Genomic DNA, 25,040 nt, shown 5'->3' on the forward strand with positions numbered 1-25,040 from the left:
AGGAAGCAAGCAAGCAAGCAAGCAAGAAGGCCGGTCCACGGTGGGACGAAGCAAGGTTGTCGGGCTCTGGGTCCGCACCTGAAGACTTCAAGAGTACCGGGCGGAGAAGCGAAGCTGTCGGGCTGCGGGCCCGAGTTTCATGACTTTAGCGACGATCCGGCCTCTGTCCTACCTCCAGCCTTTGGTGTTCGCGGATCCTGGTGATATGGTGCTGAAGGCAAGCCGTTCCTATGCCCCTCCTGCGACTCCTTGGCCGAGCAGCGGACGATCCTCAAGACGCAAGTAGTGTCTTGTCGTCTTATCCTCACGCGACCGACGCCCTGCAACTGACTGGCCGTCGCAACGCCGCCCCGTACAGCCACACCGACGCATGCCAAGTAATTGTGACCGGTCACGAACTTTACCGTTATATATAATTATTTAGTGTGTGAGAACATTTAGAAGTGCATGAACGTTTCTAGTAGTCTTAGTATCTTGGTTAGCTAGTTCGCGTGTGTGACAGTTTGTGTTAATTATATGTTCATGTCTTGTTAACAATCGGCTTCGTTGTTTCTTTTCCCCACTGCGAATTAGTCTCAGTGGTGACCACAATAATTCGAACCTTGCAAGTACAAATACGTTACCGGGTAAACAACCCCTCGTTGACTTAGGAAGACCAAATCATCACAGAGACAAGTCTGCCACTTCAGTTTTGCCAAGACTGTGTCCATCGCGCGCGGGAACGTTGCAGGCGCAAAGCAAAATCCGAATGGCATGACCTTGAAACCGGAGAGGCAGCCAGGCGTGGTAAACGCGGTCTTCTCTGGATCCCTCTCATCCACTTCAATTTGCCAGTAACGAATTTTGCTGCTCGATAAACGAAAGGTACATAGCATTGCAGAGCCGGTATAATGCGTCGTCTGTCCGTGGGAGGGGGTGTACGTCCTTCATGATTTGGTTCAAGAGGCGATTATCGACGCAGAAGCGCAGAGTTCTATCCTTCTTCACTAAGACCACAAGAGACGCCGACGGACTCTTCAAAGGCTGCATAATTTCCTCACGCAGGATTTCATCGACTTGCTGCTTTATGGCTTCTCGTTCTGACGTCGAAACTCGGTACGGGCTCTGACGGATAGGCCGAGCGCATTCTTCGGTAATTGTGCGATGTCTAGCAACTGGTTTGTGTCGAATCGTTAATACCGACGGAAAGCAGTCCTCGTATTCCTGGAGGAGACGCGCGAGCAGTTCTTGCTTATCCATGGCAAGACTTGGATTACTATCGAAAGTTGGTTCAGGAACACACACCGTCTTTGTAGCTTCGGATGTATCCGAGAGGACAAATGCATCGTTGATAGCTGCAACTTCCTCAATGTATGCGATCTCCGCTCCCTTGTTCAGGAGTTCATACTACTGGCTGAAGTTCATCACCATTACCTGCTCTTTTCCTCCGTATAACTGAACGGTACTCCTCGCGTCGACAATTTTACTGTGGAGTAGCAGGTGTTGGATGTTCTCGACGACGGCTTTCATGTCGTCTGCTGCTTCTGCCCCGTCGGAAATGAAGATGCGTGCGCAAGGTGGAATGTTGTTGATTTGGTTTTCAAGTACACCCAAGACACGCTGACTGGATGTACCCCTCCGGTAGTATCGCTTGGTCTGTGGACAGCGGTATGGACTTGGACTTTCGGTTGTGCCGTGTTAGGTTCAGAAAGCTCATGCCGAGAATTACATCGCGGAACACTCTTGCAGGATAACGAAGGTCGTAGTTGAAGTAGGGTCGGTGGTTCTTCTTATTGCATTGCAATCGGGTCAGTGGCGTTATCACGGCTGCATCGCGTTGTCCCACACGGGTTTCGTCGTGTCATCAAGCCATGTTTAGGCGGCGTTTTGTTGCGGCGTTATCGAGGTGGCAAGTAGTCGTCGGCGGTGGAGGGTGTTCAGCATTTCGACGAACAACAGCCGCACCGCCATCGGTTGCTGTTTTCAGTTTTCCAGATGACGGCTGACTGACTGGCCCCGGGTTAGGCCAGCGTACAGGTGGCGGTGCGGCGAGATGTAGCGACCTGATAACGGCGACCGGGAAGGTCGTCAGGTTATCCACTGTGTTGCGGCGAAGTGATCCGCGTTGTCACGAGGTCGTTCGCCAAGACGTGGTCGCAGCGCATTACGGCGAACCCTCTAGTCCCTTTTCACGGTATGGGCACTGGCGATAGACGTGAGCCGCTTCTCCGCAGTGGTAACAGAGCGGGCGGTGGTGGGGAGCGCATCAGATGTCTGTCTTACTTGGGCATTTGCGCTGGGTGACAGCCGGCCGAGCTGGCGGCGGCGGCGAAAGACGTCATTGCGGCGTTACGGGGCGCGGGCGTGGAGGGGCTCTGACGGCGCGCGACGGTGGCGTAGGTCATCGCCTCTGGCACGGGATGTGACGATTAGGCCTGCACTTCATAAAACTCCCAGAGTCCGTTTAAGCTTGTCCTTCACCATGTCAGTGATCGAGGCCACCTGAGGATGCGATGAAGGGAACGACTTGCGCAGTTCTTCGCGCACGATGGCCCTGATGTCTCTCGCAGGATGGTGGAGCGCAGTTCTTGGATTTCGCACTGAGACGTGAGCACTTGCCGGTTAGATTGCGAGTGCGCATTTGCAGAATCTTATCAATCGTCGTCGCCTCTGCCAAAACTCCTGCTACGGCATTCAGCGCATTTTGGATCAGTCCGGCAAACAGTTCTTGCGTTACGCCCCGCATAAGGACGCGGACTTTTTTTCACAGCGAAGCTATTTAAGCAAGCAGTCATTTGAGGTTCGTATCAAGAAACTATCATTATCAGAAATGACAGAATGAAAGTAATGTTTCTTGCCGAGGCGGTATTCGAGCCCGCGCACCCACGGTCCCAAGGTAAGCGTCGTAACCACTAGGCTATACAGCCACGCCTGCAGATCATGCATTTACGCGAACCATATGATTGTGTTCCTGCGTCGTCGCCTTCGTCCATAGCTGGCGCGCTCGCACGTGCTCAAGCCAATGCTCTGCGAGCTGACGAAGAGGTTTTGCGCGCTATGCTCGGGAGAGAGATAAAGAAAACGAGAGCGAGAGAGAGACGCATTCACGGAGCTGGTCTGTTGTAACGCGTTGTCGGCATTGCAACGCGGTGGAACGTGGTGTCGGCATTGGAACTCAGTATCGGTGTTGCAAGCTGCGCTAAGCAACGCGCAGTGACGGCCGTAAAAGACCAGTCATCCCTTTTATGAAGATGGCGATGTTCTCGTTGGGCAGTTGCACAAGGGCTTCCAGTCGTAGGTCAGCCCTTCCTCTTCGAACGACGCTCGTAAAGGTCCTCAGGAAGTTGCTTCTAAACAGGCCCCACGATTTGAGAGTGGTCTCCGGGTTCTCAAGCCAAGTCTTCGCGGCGTCCTCTAAAGAGCAGTACACATGGCGAAGCTTGTCATCAGAGTTCCATTTGTTGAAGTTTGAAACCTTTTAAAATGTCTCGAGCCAGTTTTATGCGTCTTCAGACGAAGCTCCGTGGAAGATAGGTTGTTGCCTGGGTTTTTGCAGTTCAATGGCTGCAGGTCATGCTCCGTCTGTCATGGTTGTTTGTCATGGTTCCTTGTGGTACTGACCCTCTTCCTGGCCTTCTCGGGTAGAAGCGCGTGCTCCGGGGCAAAGTATGTAGCCTGCGGCTAGCTCGATGATCCGGGGTGGCGTTGGCGTCCTCTTGAGGCGTTTCACTAGGCTCGCGGTTTGCCAGGGGCGTCCGGTACATGGACACAAAAGTACTTTATCCAGATGTCACATTGTAGTGACGGCAAAAAACACAGTAGCGGCAACTGTGAGCCACGCAACTAATACTTGATTGGGTGATCTTGTGCCCACGAAAACAAGCAACACTCAGACACAACGATAGCGGCGAGTAAAGTCAGCGATCTTCGAAAAATCTGACCTGCGGATCAAGCGCATCGGCCTTTAATTTATACATGAGTCGTCGAAGGTTCCAGCGTTATCGCGGGTGCTCATTTGCCTTCCAGAAAATACTACGCTATTCGCGTCACGCATACAAACAGATTACACAATGTTCGGTGACAAGAGACACAACAGATAGAATGAACGACAACTTTCGAGTAAGTGCCAAATCATACAGGTGCGGCCTGCGCCGAGCGGTAATATTAAGTTGTTAGCGGGTGAAATGCAGGCCTTGCGAGAGGGATAAGTACAGGTGTCAATATATATATATATATATATATATATATAGAGAGAGAGAGAGAGAGAGAGCGAAAAGAAAGGTAACCGAGGGGCCTGATTTTATCAATCATATCATAAGAAGCAATCAGCGATAGGCACCGAGGACAACATAGGGGGAATTACTTGTACTTACTAAATGAAATAAAGAAATTATAAACTAATTGAAAGTAAAGTGGATGAAAAAACAACTTTCCGCACGTGGGGAACGATCCGACGTATTTCTATGATATGAACGCCGAACTGCGGCGGAAGTTAGAAGAGAATGAAAAAAAGGCATGCAGCTCTACTCGAACGGCTTCGCTCCAAGCGGCAGCAGCAGCCATGTAATCCACAGGAACCCACTAAAATGCGAAAATCAACCTCTACTACCATAACACAGCAGACGGACCTGGCTTTGCTGGTACAACAATTTTTTCATTCTCTCCTCCAAGCGCAGGAGCAGCACTTCCAGTGACAATACGCCTTGCTCCAGCAGCTCTTCGCCTCGCGTCAGTAGCCACCCAGCTTCGCGTACAGCTCTCGACGGTCCCACTCCGCACGTGCTACAGTGGAATTGTCGGGGGTTGGGAACCTGTGCGGTTAACTGAACCTCTTCTTTGACTGTGTCGGAGGCCCTCTTGCACTTCTACTGCAAGAGACCAATCGTACAGTTCAGACACTACGAAAGTTCGATGGTTATTACCAACCGTCAATAGAGCATCAAAGCAGGAAACGGCACGGGACCCCGCAGCCCCTTGGTATCGCCGGTGCAACCGACGAATTTGTGATACGGGGACAAGCGGCGGTATTTGTGCGCACAGACATTCCGCAAACTTAGATTGGCAGGTCTAAGTATTTGACTGCCGTGCAGGAAGTGGTAGCTGTCCGTTGCAAGATCGCAAAGCGCAGTGTAGCACTGGTATCGGTGTACATGCGCCCGGAAGTTAGCTCCCGCTCACGCGGTTCGTTCACATGGATTCGCGCTTTGCGCAGATGTTACCCAAACGACGACTTCCTGATAGGTGGCGATTTCAACGCCAAGCATCCGCAGTAGGGCTATGATCATCACACGCCCCGTGGAACGGCACTCGTAGATGCCACGGAGACAACTATCTTAGTGCTCGCAAATGACACCGACTACCTCACCCGAGCAGCGCTGCATAGTGGACAGCGTAACAGGACCCCGGACCTGACGTTGTCCACACCAGACTACGTGAAAGACTGGCGATGCGATCCAGACGCTTGGGGCAGCGATCACTATCCACTGTGGATTACTTTGAACATGGGACGAAAATGTGCGGTCGGTCGCACTGTGCGTACGGTCAGGTGGGATGCCTACAGAAGAGCATTTGCGGAGCAACCCAAGACTGCATCCGTACGAGAGCGGGCGTCACACGCCCTGCGAATGGCCACCACTGAGACGGAGGTAAGAGCTGATGCACCGACGCCGGACATACACATGCTAAACCTTTGGGATGCGCGCAAGCGAGCACAGTTGATGTACGTAGAGAATGGCCGACGTCATCGGGACAGTGCGTCGCACTTTGACGTCGCACTGCCGGTGCTAGAAGATACGCCAAGCGCCTGTATCGGGAACGTTGGAGCCAGCACTGCTCATCATTCAATGAAAGAACTGGCCTCCATAAGATGTGGTACACGTTCAAGACCATGACAGGTCAGCGCAAAACACGCAGCGCTATTTCAAACGTCTTGCTCAAAACTGGCCAGTCAGTCACCCAGCTCCAAGATGATGCCGCGAAGACGTTCTTTCCCCAACCTTCGAGGTCCGCGAACGCCGACATTTACCGGAAAACGCAGCCAGTGACCGACGAGGGCCTCCGGGCCCCATTCTCGCTCTTAGAGCTCGAACAGGCACTTTCTTCTATAAACGCGCGCAGCGCACCAGGCCATGACGGTGTGACGTGGGCGGCTCTGCGGAATCTTGAAGAGTACGCAAAAAAGCAACTTTTCGATGAGATTAATGCAGTGTGGGTCAACGATGAAATCCCAGCAGGATGGAAGCATTCGATCGTCACACCCATACCGAAGCCAAACAAACAGCCAGATGTACTGTCGAACATGCGCCCAGCATCGCTCACACTTACTACGTGTAAGTTTGCGGAGCGAATGGCCCTGACACGCATGTCTCACTTTCTAGAAACAGAGGGTCCCTTCCATCCAGCACAGACACGGTTTCGACCGAACCTTGGCACCCATGACAGTCTCCTGCTTGCGAAGGAAGGTGTACTGCGTCGAAAGACGGTCGGTCGAGGAAACGGTCATCCGAACATCCTCGTGGCGGTGGACCTCTGAAAAGCTTTTGACACTGTTACGCACTGAGGCCATCATCGAAGCAGCAGTGAGGCACGGAATCACAGGCCGCCCACTCAACTTTGTGCGCTCTTTCCTTCAAGATCGCACTTTTTCCGTACGTGTAGACGCAGACGTCGGGAAGGTTTACGCAAACATAATAGGAGTCCCGCAAGGCTCCATACTGTCACCCCTGCTCTTTAATTTGACTATGATAGGCCTGGCTCAGCGACTAGAGGCTATTTCCGAACTGGGCTTCACCATTTACTCAGATGACATCACGTTATGGACTGCGTCACCACCGATTCACAATCAGCAAGAGACCCTGCAGGCGGCACTTGACGTTATTGACCACTACCTTCCACAAACAGGTATGCGGCCATCTCCAGAGAAAACAACGTACGTACGTGGTGATCCGAAGCTCAGCGCAAGATGAAGCTGCCCTCACGCTCACTCTCGGAGGCGAAACACTGCAGCGATAGGAAAAACCAGTGCGCGTTCTCGGGATACCTATTGACCACACAGGCACAGCGGATGCGTGGCTCGCTGACCTTCGCAGGACGTGGCACAAGACTATGCACCTCATAAAACGGATCTGCTTCCGCATGGGTGGTGCTGGTACCGACGTATGCCGAAAACTTGTGAGTGCTTTGCTGACATCTCGAGCGATATACGGAGCACGCTGTTATGACCTGCTTGCTGGGCACTGGACACAGCTAGAGGTACTCCACAGAGCAGCTCTCCGCATCATCACAGGGCTCCCGAAGCACACACGTGTTGAGGAGCTGCATCAATATGCGAAGTTGCCTACCCTCCGCGCAACCATCGAAGCATCGAAGGCAGGCCACGAAGAGCGCCTGAAGCACACCAGACAAGGCGGCACTACTGGCCTACATGGGAAAGGACCATATCAACTTTACCCCAACTGCCATCGAAAATTCCACCTTGGGATGACATTGCTGTCGTCGACACTACACCAACGCCTCGAAATATGGGCGCACAACATGCGCACCGTCGGGCAGCATTTGCTGTGCGTCATGCGCAGAGTCTGGCAGACGCTCCACCAAGCCAAGAACAAGTGTACACTGATGCAGCTTTCGACCCACGCACCAGTGAGGGAGCAGTCGCCTACCACGTAATAGTCGGTTCTTGTGCGACACATTCTACGTTCATAACTGCTGATGTCGACGACCCAACGGAACTTGAACTCCGGGCGATAGGCTGGCCAGTAGACCAGGTCTCAAGCAGCACGCATGCAAAACACATCAATATATATACACAGACTCCCAATATGCGCTGCATGCTTGCAAGTCTCGCCACATAGCCTCATCAGAAGTTCTTCTGGTCAAGCAGGCCTTCAGGCGTGCAGAGGTCCGCGGGGTCACTGCAACACTTCATTGGATCCCTGGTCACCAGGGCATCGAGGGAAATGAGAGAGCCCATGTGGCGGCACGCGCCCTTCTTTACAGCCGCGTCATCTCCCGCGATCCTTCAGAGACCCTCAGCCCCAGCACAACTAGCACGAAAAAAAGACCACCGTATGACCCCGACAGAGCTCTGAGAGTAGCAGCCAAACGACGCAAGAGGGAACTCCGTGCAAGTGTCCCACCAGACCCAAACCCACTTCCCGCGGGTCTTCCCAGGTCGGGGCAGGTCCTGCGGCATAGGCTCCGTTCCGGCTTCGTCCTCACACCGGACGTGCTGTAGCGGTGGCGGCAGTACCGGCCACGCAGGGAGAGACGCCCTCCTTTCCCTTCGCCTGACTCCCTTCCGTCGCAGGAACCTGGCCCCTCGGCAGCCTCTGAGGACGAAGAAGCACCCCAGGAACCACACAGGTGTCCTGACTGCAGCGTGGCCACGCGACCATCCGCAGCCCATTTGTTTTGGGAGTGTCAGCGCTACGCTAAGCAGCGGGACCACCACCTGAGGGCGGTGCAAGTGTCGTCCTACGAGGAGTGGATCAGGCCGGCAACTGGTTTGGCGGATTCCGACAGGGCCATTCTGGACTCGCTCTTGGGTTTCGCCAAGGACACGCAGCTTCTAGGACGGCTCTAATTTCTCCTTCCCTCTCCCCTTCCTATTCCACATAATAGGCCTTTGAGCCATCCTACAATAAATACATTTTTATCATCATCATCATGATATGATTGTACACAGACATATACATGCATACATACATACATACATACATGCAAATATGGGTATATGCAAAATATAGCTACCGGTGGACCATTAGGGTTACAGAATGGATACCAAGAGAAGGGAAGCGCAGTCGAGGTCGGCAGAAAAGCAGATAGGATGATGAAGTTAGGAAATTTGCAGGCGCAAGTTGGAATACACTAGCGCAAGACAGGGGTAATTGGAGATCGCAGGGCGAGGCCTTCGTCCTGCAGTGGACATAAAATATAGGCTGATGATGATGATGATGAAAATATAGCTATTTGTGCACCACGCATATGCGGTGACGAACACACCACCGGACGAACTACTGTAGCACACTATGTGGTCAATAACGGAAAGCGTCAGTAAACTGAAAACCGAAAAAACACAGCAGCTCACTAATTTCAACAAAAAAGCATTTTTAATCAGAATAAATGACACAAAAACAGTTAGAATCAGTTGAAAACGTACATGTAGCGTCTTTGTATTCATTACCAATGCCCCAAATAATGTCGCTTCCACGTGGTATGGGTCCGCATACATTTTTCTTTCTTTCTCAGCGTGAACTTTTGAGAGCCAGCAGGAACACTCACAAAATGTATTACGCAAAGCTTTGCTTGTTGTCTGTGTAACGGCTGCCGATTTAACAAACGTCAGAGACTGAGCTAAAAGCAAGAAACTGCTTATGGTAAAGCTGCCGACAAGATGATAGGATGATAAGACATGCGCAATTTTCACGTATTACTGTCAAGCAAATCAAAGCAATACAAATTCAATACGCACTAATTCCATTTATTCGATCAATGGCCTCGAAATCTATCTAAGGAGACAGGGCTAATTAAAGCTGTTTTAGCAGCTTTTTCCGACTTCCCCTTTCTCCTATGAAGACGCAATAAAGCCTGATAACATTTTAAAGCCAACTGCTCGGCGGTATACTAGACGTATCATTGTGTTATGTACCATTCACCATGACTGTCTATTCCTGGTGAAAAAATCTCTAATTATAGGCTAAATTCTGCGGTAGCTGATTCCATTCTGTAACCGGGCTGTCATAGCCATTACCACGCGCGCTGAAGCCTCTTTCAGCTGTACCTCTCGAACGTGTGCCAGTTTTGTCAAAATCGTCACCCGACTTATCGAATAAAATGACTGGTAATCTGAATCCACCATCGTACATTCCTCTCATGCTGCCATCTCGGCGATTTCCCACGTCGGCAGGAAGACCTTCCACGCCAAATAATTGTGGTCTATGTCTCCAGAAGGGGTTCCTGCCATCGCCTCCTCTTAAGCCCAGTTCTTGGCTAATGACAAATGGGAACCGTTCATTGGCGTATAAAATTTGACAGCGGTACGGAATAGGGTGATGAAGCCGTCGTTGTCCTCTCAAAAGCCGCGACAAAGATTTCGGCAAGGGAGCCTCCTGAATCAGTACCGTCACCCGAAGCACCTCTTACAGATTCTAAACTTCTGCTCCGTGGGTTGTTTTGTTCTCGATCATCCGATCCTTCAAGAAGGGCAAGCAGACTGCCTTGATGGCTACCGTCACTTATGATTTCAATGCTTCCATCATTTTGTACAACCCCATTGGAAGGACCTCCATTTAGGTTTCCTAAATAGTCTGCAGCCAAATAACTCTGACGTCCATGAAGTTTAGGGACTTGGTGAAAACCCTCAATTTTCTTGGTTTGTTCAGTGTTCCTGATAAAGGGACCTAATATGGTCCTTGGTAGGCCACGTTGTCCTTCTTCTGCGCCGGGGGCACTGAATTCATCGACTGCGCGCTGACGGCTGCCCTTCTTGAAGAACTGTTCTAGATATGCGCCATCAGAAGCACCATCAACACTTTCACGTCTACGCGGTTCCTCGCCACCCAGCACAACATAATCTTCTTCGCCAAATCCACTGCCAGAATGCCTCCGTCCACTTGTTGAAGGAAGGCTCGATGCCCCCTCCTGCCCAGGTTGCCCCGCATTTCCAAAAAGGCTGCTTAAGAATCTCGGGCCACCTGTGGCTTCCCAGCCTTCGTTTTCGCGCCGTGACCCACTATCGTCTTCAGATTCTGGGCGGGGCCTATCGAACACAACATAGTTATGTTGTGAAAGACCGTCTTTGGTGCCTACGTATTGAGAACTATCTCTGTTTCGGAAGGTGTAGCTGTCACCTTCTTCCCCATCAAGGTAGTTGGTTGCATCGTACGCGTCACCGATGCCTCTCCTACTCAAAACCGAGTTTTCATCTACGAAAGTGCGTTCTCCACGTGGGCCCGTCGGTCGGTCTTCTATTATATTTCCCGAGAGGCCACCACCGTCAATTGCGTAGGTGTATGTGTCTGCAAAACAAATATTTAGAAATTACAAGACACATAAACCGAAGGTAATCACTTCCCTTATCTCCTATGTTGATATGTTTATAATGCAGAGTTTACCAGCACTAAGCACAAAGTTGTAGGTTCAACACCCAGCCACGGTGGTCACAATTTCGAAGGACGAGAAATACAAACACCCCCGTGTACCACGCATTGGGTCTATGTCAATAAACTCCAAGTGGGCAAAACTACACCGAATAATGCCTAATGGCGTACCTCATAATCTGACTGTAGATCTTTTGCGCAAAACTTCAGAACATTTTTTACTTTTTATTAGTTTAACTCTCATTTGAACCTACTGAGAAGACCAGATCTGGCAATTGTTACATTTACGGGAAATGTGGGAAGCAAAGTTTCGTCAGGCTGACCTATTGTCAAAGGCTACAGCGATCATTTCCGCTAAAGTTCAGGTAGGTGTTGTCACGAAAAATATTTACACGTCACCAAGTCAAGAGAAGGAAACGCTGCCAGATGCAGCGAATAAAACGTTGAGTGAAATGCAAGAAAGCTGAGTTGGCGATCTCGCCCCCCCCCCCCTATTTTGTGGCAACATGGAGGCCACGTCAGGGTCGAAACACAAGAAATGTATTTAGATCACAATAAGATTCATTCTGTTCAAGTTATTGAAGCAGGGAGTACATAAAATGTAGCAATCTGTAGACATCTACATTATCGGGGCGACCAGCATATAATTTTCGTCGTCGTCCTGTTTTGCGAATCATCCACGGTAGCACATCCATATCAATAGATGTCCGGTCACTGTGGTCTACAGGGAACTCAATTGGCTCATGTGAAAGCTAAGAAATGCTTTCGACGATTCAACCAAACAGTTCACGATTCCATTTTCAAGAGCAGACGTCAACTGCTTTATCTCGAGCATTATACGAAAAGTGACAGAAAATACTAGCACCATCCGGAATATCACCAAAGACGCACGTAAGACTATGTTTCAGAAAGCGCTTGGCGCAGCACTGCAAGACATTTGCACATACTTAGGCTGGAGGTGATGTTAACAATTCGTTACGCGGTTACGCGCATTTACTTCACGCGACAGAGTGTTCAGCTTTGTCATGTCGATTAAACTAAAAAGTATGGGCTATGCGATTACGCTTCAAAAATAGAAGATTGACAGAAGTTGACTGATGCTGTAGGCAATCTCGACAGTCCGACTATGTCGAAAAAATTTGGTCCATGGCGCGACTGTAAACCCGTTTATCAGGCTTTCCTTGGCTTGTTTATGAGCCTCTACTTTAGGCTATGAAAGACCCGACAGTCTTGTGCTTTGCGTCTTTCATCTGTCATTATCACTGCCGTTATTATTCCTTTTGATTTCTCTTTCTTCTTCGGACCATTCCTTTACCGCAGTATAGCTGAAGCAGGGGAACCTGATTCAGCCCGGCCTTTTTTATCATTAAAGTTTTCCGTCTCTCTCTAATAATTTCCATCACTTCAATGCAGAATGGACTGTATATGGCAAGTGCAGTTACTTACCTTGTGCTTGGGAAATCTGCAAGCCATAAGCTGTAAGTGAGAAAAAAAAATAGTTAATGCACTGCTCTGCACGGGGAACAGAAAAAGGATTGATTCGCTCTTCCCTAAAGCCCCAGGATATTGGCTCCCATAAAGCTCAGTGCGTAGTACCAGCCAACGTATAAACATTCTTCTTGAAGTAGCTATGTATCTTGAAGTTTCACGTTCATCTTCCGCAGAACACATTTTACTTCATAATTCTAATATTTTCTGGCGAATATTGTAGGTCGTAGCGCTGGAGTAGACATCTTGCTTTTTTTACTGTGGTTATTGTTCTAACATATTCGCAGGTCCTCCTACAAAAATATACTGTATAATGAAGCATACTTGTAATGCAAGAATAAATGTAAGGGACGTCAAGGAAGACACGCCATGTGTTATATAGTAGCTGCTCTTATGGTATTGGCAAGAAATGTTCTTAGGCTGATAAAGATTTCTTGATTGCGTTCCTGTTTTATTTTACCATACAAGAGAAATAAATGCTATATTATCGAAGAGCTGAACATTATGGGCACACTTACCCATAAACGCGATAAGGAGCCCAGCGATCCGAAGCGGCTTCATTGTGCAGCTGTTTGCGTGAGCAAAACTTCTCCCGGAAATATTTTCGATTTTTCATACTTTTATGCCAACGTTATCGCGTGCACGGCAGCTGGCTTTGACACGTCGCGAGCGCACATTTATTTTCAACGCTGCCTTTGCTGCATTCCATTGTTGTCATCTTCAATACATAATAAATGCAACCAGAAAGAGTTTTTCAGTTGCCGCTTGCCAATGGCTTGTTTCATGCAGGCAATCCACCTGCAGTCGCTGAAACAGATACTCCACAAACAACTGCTACTGCTTGATATTATGGCTTGCTTATAGTAGTTTGTATTTTATTTCATTGAACACAGCTAGATATTCAGCAAAGTATTTCGAAATTACTTGCCCCACCTTTCGTGTTCTGCCAGTGGTCGTTAGTAAGTAAAATGTTCTTGCTCTGTGTGCTTATCTCAACAACAGTACCTCGCTAAATAGAAACTGTCAATATGGGCGTATGTGAGGTGAGTGCCTTCTAGTGGCCCATTACGTTTCTCTGATTTTTTATCAGTTCATCGTACAACATTTCACACAAGTTATTACTTGTTGCTTTCATGGCGTCAATTTTATATAGCGACATTTCTATGCAGCCTACTTCCAAAAAATGATAAGTTTGTTGCGGAACTTGTGCGATAGGTTCTCAAGATATTGCTGTGAAATACCTTGACGTTTAGTGCTGCTGTTTCGATTCTCCTATATTCTCCTGGAACAATGCGGAATCTTCCAATTCTGCACACCGAACGCGCATAGTCATCGTCCCCTCTCACTCCGCGTTAAATGACGTGGCCTCTGCGCGTCCGTTGTGCAGCATTTCAGTATTGGCTTCATGCCAAGAAGGAGTGTTGCGCTTGGGCCCGCTGTAGTAAATGTAATGTTCTTGAAATTGCCGCCAGTGTGTCTCCTTGCCCAAGTAGAGTCGGAAGAGCGCCGTCGTGTGGGCGATGAGATATCATGCCAACGCCAAGCTAGGCAGAATGCTGTGCACCAGACGCAAGAACTCAACCAGTTGGTACCTTTCATTCGGCGTTAAAACACGGGAACTCGCAAGCGCACGAAATTGGATGCAGAAAGAGCGCCATGGATGGAGCGCAACCCATGTCTCCGTGCCTCACCACGCCACTTGTTGCGGAGGCGCTATGAAAATCTGTTCCCTCGCCCCTCTTCCTTCTCCCGAGAAATGACATAATTTGGACCACCTCAGAAAATTGCTGCGGTATAGCCAAAGAGAGCTAATCGCCTTTTAATAGGCGAGCGTCGCGAAATAATTGATTAGCCCACACCACTGCAAAATCAGAAAAGGTAAATATTGTGTGCATACATCATCTAAGATGATTGACACAATTAACGATAGCTTTCCTTTATAAACTGCTGCATTTCCCCATGCCACCCGTGACTCACGGCCCGGTACGTGCTGACGTGCTGATTCCGAGGGACAATAATAAAGTTTTACCATACCATACCATACCCGTGACTGACGAAATTGCATGGGAACATCAACAGACGCAAGATTATTGCTGGAATCATCGCACCCCAGTTGACACTCTGTAGCTATAGAAAGAAAGCTAGCCATCGCGTGGCGACAAATAGCAGGAAATTTTTGTATACTAGCTGTGGAGCGTAGGTCATAATATATATATATATATATATATATATATATATATATATATATATATATATGAGCTTGGGAATGTCCGCACTCTCCGGGCTGTCCTCGTGTGCATTGAGCCTCACTTTCTTCCTGAGAGACTACGCTGACCAAAACGAATCTGCAGGAGCAGCGACGGCTGATCCAGCGTGTGCTGGGAGCGGTGCTAGCTAATGGAACTATGAACTAAGGGCTCCAGCCTACGAGGAATAAGGATACTCAACCATAGTACGAATAAGTTTAGCTCTATATTTGGCTTTATGAAATACGCATCTTGTAATCAGCCCTTAAGTTCGCAGCTATAACATTTTGTACTCGGAGGCAGATACCCAGTATAAAATATTCACCAATTTCCAATAAAATCAGGGCAACACTTGACTTTAGCCTACCAACAGAACACGCTGGCTCGAGAAAGGAATATTCTACAATGCATCACATCCATGTCATCAATCAGGCAGTTGAGGAATCTGTGGAGTACAATGTATGACTTTCACAATTATGAAAGGACATTTGATTCAGTAGAGTTAGCACCACTCATAGAGGCATTGCGTCATCAAGGAGTACAGGATGCATACGTGAATATCTTGGCAAATATCTACAAGGATTCGACAGCTACCTTGGTTCTTCACAAGAAAAGTAGAAAGTTACCTATCAAGAAAGGGGTCAGGCAAGGAGACACAATCCCTCCAATGCTATTCACTGCATGCTTAGAAGTATTAAAGCTCTCAGACGGGAAAAGCTTAGGAGTGAGGATCAACGGCGAGTATCACAGCAACCTTCAGTTTGCAGATGACATTGTTCTATTCAGTAACATTGGTGACGAATTACAACAAATGGTTGAGGACCTTAACGGAGAAAGTGTAAATGTGGGGTTGAAGAGTATTATGCAGAAGACAAAGATAATGTTCAACAACCTGAGAAGAGAAGAAGTCAGGATCGCCAGTCAGCCTCTAGAGTCTGTACAGGAATACGTTCATCTAAGTCAATTACCCACAGGGGACCCTGATCATGAGAAGGAAATGTGCAGAAGAATAAAAATGGGTTGCAGTGATACGGCAGGCATTGCCAAATCCTAACTGGGAGCCTACCACTGCCGCTGATCTACATATGGGGCAGAAACTTGCAGGTTAACAAAGAAGCTCGAGGACAAGTTGAGGACCGCACAAAGAGCGAGAAAGAGAACGGTGTGGATCAGAGAGCTAACGGGCCAATCGTATTTTCTAGTTTATATTAGACGAAAGAACTGGATCTGGGCAGGCCACGTAATCATAGGGTAGATAACCGGAGCATCATTAGAATTGCAGAATGGGTGCCAAGAGAAGGGCAGCGCAGTCGAGGACGGCAGAAAACAAGGTGGCGTATAAAATTTGGAAATTTGCAGGTGGAAATTGGGATCAGCTAGCGCAAGGCAGGGACTTATTTGAGATCGCAGGGAGAGGCCTTCATCCTGCAGTGGGCATGGATGGGGATTAAAACGCGGGACTCTTTTCAGAAGCGCTCTCACTTGTGCGCGCTTTGCCTCCGTAGCTTTCCCTTCATTGCCACAGATATGGTCCGCGAGTATAGTTCAGTGTACTTCTGATACCAGTCGTACTCCTTTGTGGCAAGGCAGATTTTGATACAAGCACTCTTTGTGCAAATCAATTTAGGTATTTGTCAAAATGGTCATCGACTAACAAACCGAACAAAGAAAGGATCAATATGAAATACCTTGTGAAATTCGGCAAGAATGGCGCTCAACTTACCGAATTCATCAAGGAATATTCTGAAGGTGAGAACTTTGTTTACGTAGTCCCAGCGTTTCAAGGAAATTCGGGATGACCGTATGGACGATGCAAAATCAAGAGTATATGTTCTACGGTGGTGCAAAAGTGGTACACAGAGGAACGAGGTGAACATGAGCATTGCACACTAACTGTTTATTCATTGCGCCTACACTTGTCATTCATGTACTGCATTACGTGTCAACACCGAAGAACTTTCCGTCGGCTTTACCAATTTGTCTCACCAAGACTACTTTTGGAACGTTGTGTAAAGTTTTACGAAAAAGAACCTTGTGTTTCTCTCTCTCCAAACCTTCCGTTTTGAGTACCATGTTTGTCAAAGAACCGCTGAGAAGTGCTTTCATCAAGAAAGTTTATACAGACAAGCTCATGAAGCAAGCTCAATAGGTCACAGGAACGTTTCCGGCATAGTAATTCTTATCTTAAAAACAATGCGTTGCCTGTCTCGGCTGCGTCTCAAGATGAATTATCGTTAACTAAGCGTGTATGCGCTCAACAAAAGGCCTTTGCCCTTAGAATAGGCCCTTTGTCGAGCGCCTACAAGCTTAGTTAGCGATGATTCATCTTTTCAAGTGAGGCTTGTTATCGGTGGCGTCCATGTACGCAGAAAATTACCATCATCAGTATTGGCTCGAGCGTCGTCGTCTTCATCCGCAGCTCGCTCGTTGGCGCCCCTCGGTTAGCGCTCGTGCTCGTGCTCAGCACGCGCTCGTGACACTGCTCCCGCATTAGTCGTCGCCTGCTACCACAGCTGGTTGCGTTGACGCTTATCATTCCGCCCCAGATTTCACTTCTCTTCTGTCGTCGTAATGGGGAGGCCGCGTTTACGGAGGTACGAGCCATTCACTGTCTTACGTAACGGACAGATTTAATTTTGAGGCATTCTTATAGAAATCCATCCCGCATGAACGCGCTCGGAAAAGGGCTTGTCGTCGACCTGCTGATTCTAGCGTGTGGGCTTCCGAAGCCCCGGCGAAACTTCAGCGAAGAACCGCGGACCCCGAGTTGAGGGAGCGCGACGTTCAGGCCAAACATCAGCAGAGAGCAGCCGACCCCGAGCTGCGGGAGCGCGACGTTCACGCCAAATGTCAGCATCGTCTTGCCCTCCAGGAACCCCACAAAGGTGGTGCACACGTCGGCAACGCTAGCGCCGAGTTCCCCTGTGCGATGGACAGGTTTCAACGCCAGTTTCTCAACCGGAACTTCGGAGCCAGCTGCAGTGCGTGTGACTTGTTGTGGTTTGAGCACAACGTGGTACTCGTCATTGCAATTCCTTCGGAGCAACAAGGAAGTAACACACGACAAGCTTCACTTAACCCCATTTCGTCCACAGGGGAGGGGCTACTGATTTTTTAATGTCACTTCCCCCAATCCTGAGTGCTGCGTCCACGTCCCTCTAAGAAAAGTCAAATACGAACGTATATGCTGTCACAGTGTAGTGATGTCGAAGAAGGTACACTCAAAGCCGAACGTAGTGGCGAGCACAACAGACATGATGTAGATTCCCTCGTATTGACTGGTGCTCACGTGCAATGTACAACGCCATTCCCGTCGCGCATGCAATCCGACTACGCAAGATTCGGCAAAAGCACAGATAGAAAATAGTACAACTGGCAACATCCGCGAGAGTGCCGAATAATAGCACGGCTTCCATCGGGCGATAACATGGTAACAATTGGTTAGCCGGTGAAAGGAGCGCAACGGGAAAAACATTAATAATACACACGTGTCAAAGCCCCGTCTTAAAATCACCTTCCAGATGCTTCAAATAAAACATAGCAAATAAAACTAACAAGGCACCAAAGAAATAAATTCCCAGAAATCTTTCGCGCTGGTAAAACTGCTTGAGACGCACCAGGTCAACGAACTCAGGTCGGGCATGGCGCAGGTGTGATTGCATAATGCCATCCGGTGCGACCTCATAGTTCAGCGCGCCAATATGTCGCATAATCCCAAATGGACCCGCCGCGGTGGCTGAACGGCTATGGGATTGCGCTACCAAGCACGAAGTCGCGGGATCGCATGCCGGCCGGGCCAGCCGCATTTTGATTGGGGCAAAATACAAAACCGCCCGTGCCCGGTGCATTGGGGGCACGTTAAAGATCCTGTGGTGGTCAAAATTGATGCAGAGTCCCTCATTACGGCGTGCCTCTTAATCAAATTGTGGTTTTCGCATATAAAACCACAGAAATAAATAAATCTTGCATAGCCCGATACAACGTCGCAGTAGCTTTTCACTGAGTGCAACACGGCGTGTTGAGGTTCGAACCCAAACATGGGCGCGGGGCTCGAATTCTATGTCGCGTAGTCAACAAATGAAATTTCGGCTGTCGGTCCTTAGCTGGTTATAGACGAGCAGGCCGGTCAGCTGTCGGACGTCCTCGGCATGCTGAAGATAGGCGGCAACGTCGACGCTATCTTTCCCACTCATCTTCTGTAGCAGAGTGTCGCCAGGTTCCTTTCCTAAACCAAGTTTGCGGGCAGCGTTCGGGGGTTATATTGCCTTGTCCGCATAAGAAGAGTCTTCTAGGTGATTGTGGCCTCGGGACCGCAACAATCATATGGGGAGGAATTACCAGCGAAGCTATTGAGGCTGCATACATTATGAAATCATACATTTTTTTTTCATACGGCACCACACTACGCCGGCACAAGTGCCGCAGTGTCACCGCACCTCCCATGAATCTGCCGCAACGGCTGCTGCTGCCGCGGCGGCACTTGCTACGCGCGTGAAGCTATAACTACAGAAGCGCAGGCCTCGTGCACAGGAGCCATCGCCGCACTCTTTCACCCTCTCATTACTCGTCAAGCGGGATTTAAAACAAATAAAGTACATAGAGGCCAACTTGGTACACTAAGAGCACTTTGTTAAATATATATCATCATCATCACACTATATTTATGTCTACAGTAGGATGAAGGCCTCTCCTTGTGATCTCCAATTACCACTGTCTTGCGCTAGCTGATTCCAACGCGCGCTTGCAAATTTCCTTTTTTCATCACCCCATCTAGTTTTCTGCCGTCCTCAACTGCGCTTCCCTTCTCTTGGTATCTGTTCTGAAACTGTAATGGTCCACCGGTTATTCATCATACGCATTACATGGTATGCCCAGCTCCATTTTTTCCGCTTAATGTCAACTAGAATATCGGCTATCCCCATTTGTTCTCTGATCCACACTACTCTCTTCCTGTCTCTTAACGTTAGGCCTAACATTTTTCGCTCCATCGCTGTTTGTGCGATCCTTAACTTGTTCTCGAACTTCTTTGTTACCCTCCAAGTTTCTGACCCATATGTTAGCACCGGTAGAATGCAATGATTGTACACTTTTCTTTTCAACGACAGTGGTAAGCTCCCAGTCAGGATTTTGGCAATGCCTTACGTATGCACTCCAACCCAATTTTATTCTTCTGTAAATTATTTCGCATGATCAGGGTCCCCTGTATGTAATTCACCGAGATAAACGTACTCCTTTACCGACTCTAGAGGCTGACTGGCGATACTGAATTCTTGTTCCGTTTCGAGGCTATTTTACAATATTTGTCTTCTTCATAGTATTCTTCAACCTCACTCTTACACTTTCTCGGTTAAGGTCGTCAATCATTTGCTGTAATTCGTCCCCATTGTTGCTGAATAGGACAATGTCATAGGTAAACTGAAGGTTGCTGCGATATTCGCCGTTGATCATCACTCCTAAACATTTCCAGTCTAAGCGCTTGAATACTTATTCACACACACACACACACACACACACACACACACACACACACACACACACACACACATATATATATATATATATATATATATATATACAACGAACCACACAAGGACGGTGAAGTGCATTAGTGAGGGAAGGAGAGGAAGATAAAGATTAAAAGCTGTGTTCGGGCAACCATCTTTGTCTCCGTCCGCAACCTCCTGCTCGCGTCACACAAGTCGACAGGATGAAGACTTGGCAGCCTCCGCATCGGGCTCACATCATCATGCAAGTATTAACAAGTATTAAACACCACGACATGAATCCCAATCGCAGAGACCAGTATCATGACCGCATTACAGCAAGCCTTGGACATACCCAAGTACAGCGGATTAGTGGGCGATGGGCCAGTGGAAGATTGGTTCCGACTCTTCGAGCTCCACGCATCTGCTGCATCATGGTCGGAGCTGGATATGGTCTCCAACTTCAATGACTACGTCACCGGTGAGGCATTTCGGTTTTACCACGCGCACATCTTTGAAACCAACGAATCGTGAGAGAGCATCAAAGAAGAAATGATTAGTCAATTTAAAGTATACGCTGCATATCCCTCCATTATCCAAGAGCTAGAGACCTTTCAACTGTGTCGCCACAGTCACCCGCAGCCCCCACTTCGCAATCATCATCAGTCCCAAACAAGGTCTCGTATGAGGAGATCATCGATGCGTTTCTCATGCCGTGATCCTCGCGAGAACACGAGCAGAAACGCACGCCCAGCAAGGTGATGACTACCACAGTAGTCATCATAGAGGTAGTAGTCATCACAAGGTGATGACTACCACATGTTTACCAGCTATATTCTCGACACGCCGCATAAATCATGTCACTGACACATCTGACGCGTTCACGCCGTTGTCGTGTACGTGCGGTCCACCACCAGGTTTTTCGCCACGTTACACTTCCACAGCTGTGAAACAACGCGGCATTTCAATCACAAATATTACTTTTTCTGATGAATCGAAGCTGACTTGCTCTCCGAAAATACGTCAGAGGGAAACCACCAGCAGCATGTGCTCTATTCACGAAGAAGACAATACTGTTTCAGCAGCTACGGGTGAGCTATGTACATTTGGAGACCACACCACTTCGCAACAAATAAACTTTATTCCGCGTACAACACCCCAAGGAACCGCTGCCACTGCGGCAGCGTCGCAAACCCTAAGCGTCACACTCTGTCATATGACAATAGCACCTATTCATTATGCCGCCGCAGCAGCCTCAGAAGAGCCTTCTGTGAAGCCTGGCACAATGATTTTGCCACCAGACAAGTCTCCCACAAGCGAGCAATGCACCAGCTATCCGTAGACTACCACATTGATGTGCAAAACCAATGAAAGGCCAAATCTGCAGGAAAGGAACACCTCAGCAGCTGCCGCCGAAACATCAAAAAGATCAACATCAACTCCATCATCAGCATCAGCGACTCCGACGACGGCTTCGACATAAACGACGACGAAGAGCCTCACCGAAAACACAGATGCGACAAGAAAGTCGTGAACGCGCAAGCCAGCTAAACCCAAGACGAACTCAAGTAGTTCGTGTCCCAAGAAAAGAACATCAACAAGGACCTTCACAACATGACCAGTCAAGACTACGGAAATTGCCGGGACAACTGCGCCGACACCGAATGCGACGGCGAAAGAGAATGGTACGATTTCCTGGCCTCATAAGCCTCGACCAATGAGCGGTCATTTCAGGAACCGCGTAACTTCCAAGCATCAGAAACAAGACGACTCACGCACCAACGGTACACCTCACGTGAGCTCACTATTCCAAAGAAAACTCGCAACGTGCATCCTTTTATCCGCACAAATTTCAAGAACCATCGCTTCTGCTACTTCAATGCACTTGAACTGTACGCACTTGCATCAGGCGCTCAGCAAATACTACGATCAGTGTTCACGAGCTACGGCACATGCAGACGTCGTCCGGTACGAAACAGTCAGGCTCGTCCACCAGAGCTATGCGTCAAGTCACCGGATCGCCACACCTTTCTTTGAAAAAGGGTTACAAAGCCATCTTGGACTAACGCACAATCTCATGCTTTTCATGCATCCGCCCTTGCAACCACGACTCTCTCGAGGGGAGGAGGAAGCGTGTGACGTACCCCACAAGGACGGCGCGGTGCAATAGTGGTGAAGGAGGAAGAGGAAGAATAAAGGCAGTGATCGGGCGACCATGTTGTTCTACGTCCGCAACCTCCTGCTCGCGTCACACACACACACAACACACACACATACACACACACACACACACACACATATATATATATATATATATATATATAGTGTTTCTCTTACAACGCTGAATTTACGTGTCAATTTGTACTAGACATGAAATTTATTTTAGGACGTTGGCAGAGCGCCTGAAGCCTGCATCACCTCCGCCGGTCTGCCGGGTGTTGCACGATCGCCTGGATCGGCCCACGCATTCCTGTCCACGCGCCGTGATACAGACGTAAGCCGGCCAGGGTAACCCTCCCCCCCCCCCCTGGGAGCGCACGCGGGGGCTGCATACGTGGGCTAAAGGTAAACAGCTTCGCTTTCATAATTCAGTCATGGTCTTGAGCGTGTTACGTATCAACCTTGCGAAGGGCTCTTGCTGTACACTCCGTGTGGGGATACGGACTGTCTTGTCCTGAGCGTAGGCGTGGTGGACAACGCGAGTCAACTATTCCTGAACGACAGCCGAGATTTTGCTAGGTAGGTGCACTCGGGCTTCTAGCAGAATTTCAACCTTTTCCTTCCGAGGAGGCTTGTGAAGGCATTCAAGTAGGTGTTATTGTGAAATAATTTCGACGTTGTGAGGAAGGACTCCCGATTGTAGAACCATGTGCTCGCGACATCTTCCAAGGCGAAGAATATGTGGCACCTCTTGCCCTCACAGACACTGTCGAACGCTTTGAGCCAAGTTTCGGGGTTGTCTGACGAAGCCCTACAGTAGATAAGACTAATATCGGGGTCCTTAGACTGTTTCAACATAATCGTTGTTCAGTGGCATTTCGGCTGTCATGGTGGCTACTGACTTAGCCTTGACCTTTCTGTTCTTCTCGGCTTGAAGTCCGTGCTCAGGGGGTAAGTTTTCGAACCGCAGGTTAGATCGATGGTCCGGGGCAATGGTTAGGGCTTGGTATACGGCTTTGCGGCGGTGTCCGGAACATAAACGTTGAAGCTTTTCCACCAGATACCACGTTGTAGTGACGGTGATTATCCATACAGTAGGAGTAAAGTATGAGTCATGAAACTAACTGTTTATTGGGCGAACATGTGGGCACACAAGAAGTTACACTAAAACCACAAAAATAGTGCCGAGCATGGCGATTGCCTCGTCGATGACTTACACGCGTCGGCTATTGATACAGGAGCCGGTGTAGGTTCCACCATAATTGCTGGTGTTCGTCTGTATTCTCGAATGTACAATAATATTCGCGTCGAGCATGTATCTGATTACACACGCAAGGCAACAACATAGACAACAGATAGAACCACCAATACCATACGGGAACGTTCTCATAAAGGCGTTTCTTGTGTCGGGTGATAACTTTGTAACAATGCTGAGACAGTGAAAGCAGTCATCGGGGAAGAAAAAGTATTAACAACGTACACCCGTCAATACGAACTCGAGACATTATTTCTAGTCATGCACAAAAATTTCAACATGTGCCCACACTGATAAGTGAACAACCGGTGAATTCTTTATAAAGCAGTAATGTACTGTGAATAATAAAGTCATTAATAGTACGCACTCCTTAGAGCAGTCTTTAGAAAACGTTTGCAGAATTCGCGAATGGTAAGAAGAAATTGGCGCGATATTTTTGCGACAAATTTCCGAACGGCTCCGCCGGTCAACTGAGGTCAAGCTGTGTGTAGAAACAAATCAGAACAGTTGGACATTTGGATATTCGCGTCATTTTTATCACTCAATTGATCAAATAGTATATTTTTACCACCATGTACTGCCAAAAAGAGCGAATGGGAAGAAAGCTGCTCATAAAAAGTTCGCTGGGCCCAAGCCACCGATCGTAGTGCAACACAGGTTAGAGTAACAATGCAACCCCTGGTCGGACGGCTAGACTAGGAAGAATGGGAAGTATGCAAAATCCTGAATTCATTATGGAGGAAGGGCTTTGCATTGCACAGAACAATAGCACGGTAAGGCACGGCGCCGAGGGCACCTGCTATGCCTGCCGTACCCTTTCGATACAGTTGGCTGGCCTTGACAGAACGAGGCCGTTCATTGCAGAACACGTTGAAAGACCCTATTGTTGGACTTTATTCAGCGTGCTGAATGTTTTGTTCGAAACGCCCAAGAATACAGGTGTTTGAAACAATAAAATAACTAAAACAACCCTCATGTGATAGAAATGAAAAAAAAAACATATGCTAGATTACACGCAAGAGAATACAAGCCAATATCAGGATTATCGCACGCATTTTGCTTAAAGTGTTCAAAGGGCAACAACAGAAATGATTCGGAAGGAAATCTTTTTGCTGGTGCTTTTTTTTGTCCAGTGAGAATCAACTTGGAGCTTAGTCGAAGGGTTGCTCGAATTCTGGTTAGTGACCACAATGCCGAAACTGTGCGTTTGGAAAACTCTAATACGTTTGTCAAAAGTTCATACCTAATGTCCGCAGTATATTGTACTGTGGTCGTATGGCATGGTATTGTAGACGGGCCAAGCTAGTTATTTCATCTTCGGTTGCACCAG

General features: G+C 48.5%; 1 protein-coding gene across 1 annotated transcript in view; it reads right to left on the minus strand.

Moving 5' to 3' along the window:
• Positions 1 to 9,027: 9,027 nt before the first annotated feature.
• LOC119443999 (uncharacterized) overlaps positions 9,028 to 25,040 on the minus strand; it is a 113,354-nt gene continuing 97,341 nt past the window's right edge. Inside the window, exon 3 of the mRNA XM_049663596.1 lies at positions 9,028 to 10,997. Within this exon, the coding sequence (XP_049519553.1) occupies positions 9,991 to 10,997 (1,007 nt within the window). The 3' untranslated portion in view covers positions 9,028 to 9,990. The remainder of the gene's footprint in view (positions 10,998 to 25,040) is intronic.

Source organism: Dermacentor silvarum, chromosome 3 (assembly GCF_013339745.2).
Source record: "Dermacentor silvarum isolate Dsil-2018 chromosome 3, BIME_Dsil_1.4, whole genome shotgun sequence".
NCBI classification, from domain to species: Eukaryota; Metazoa; Arthropoda; class Arachnida; order Ixodida; family Ixodidae; genus Dermacentor; species Dermacentor silvarum.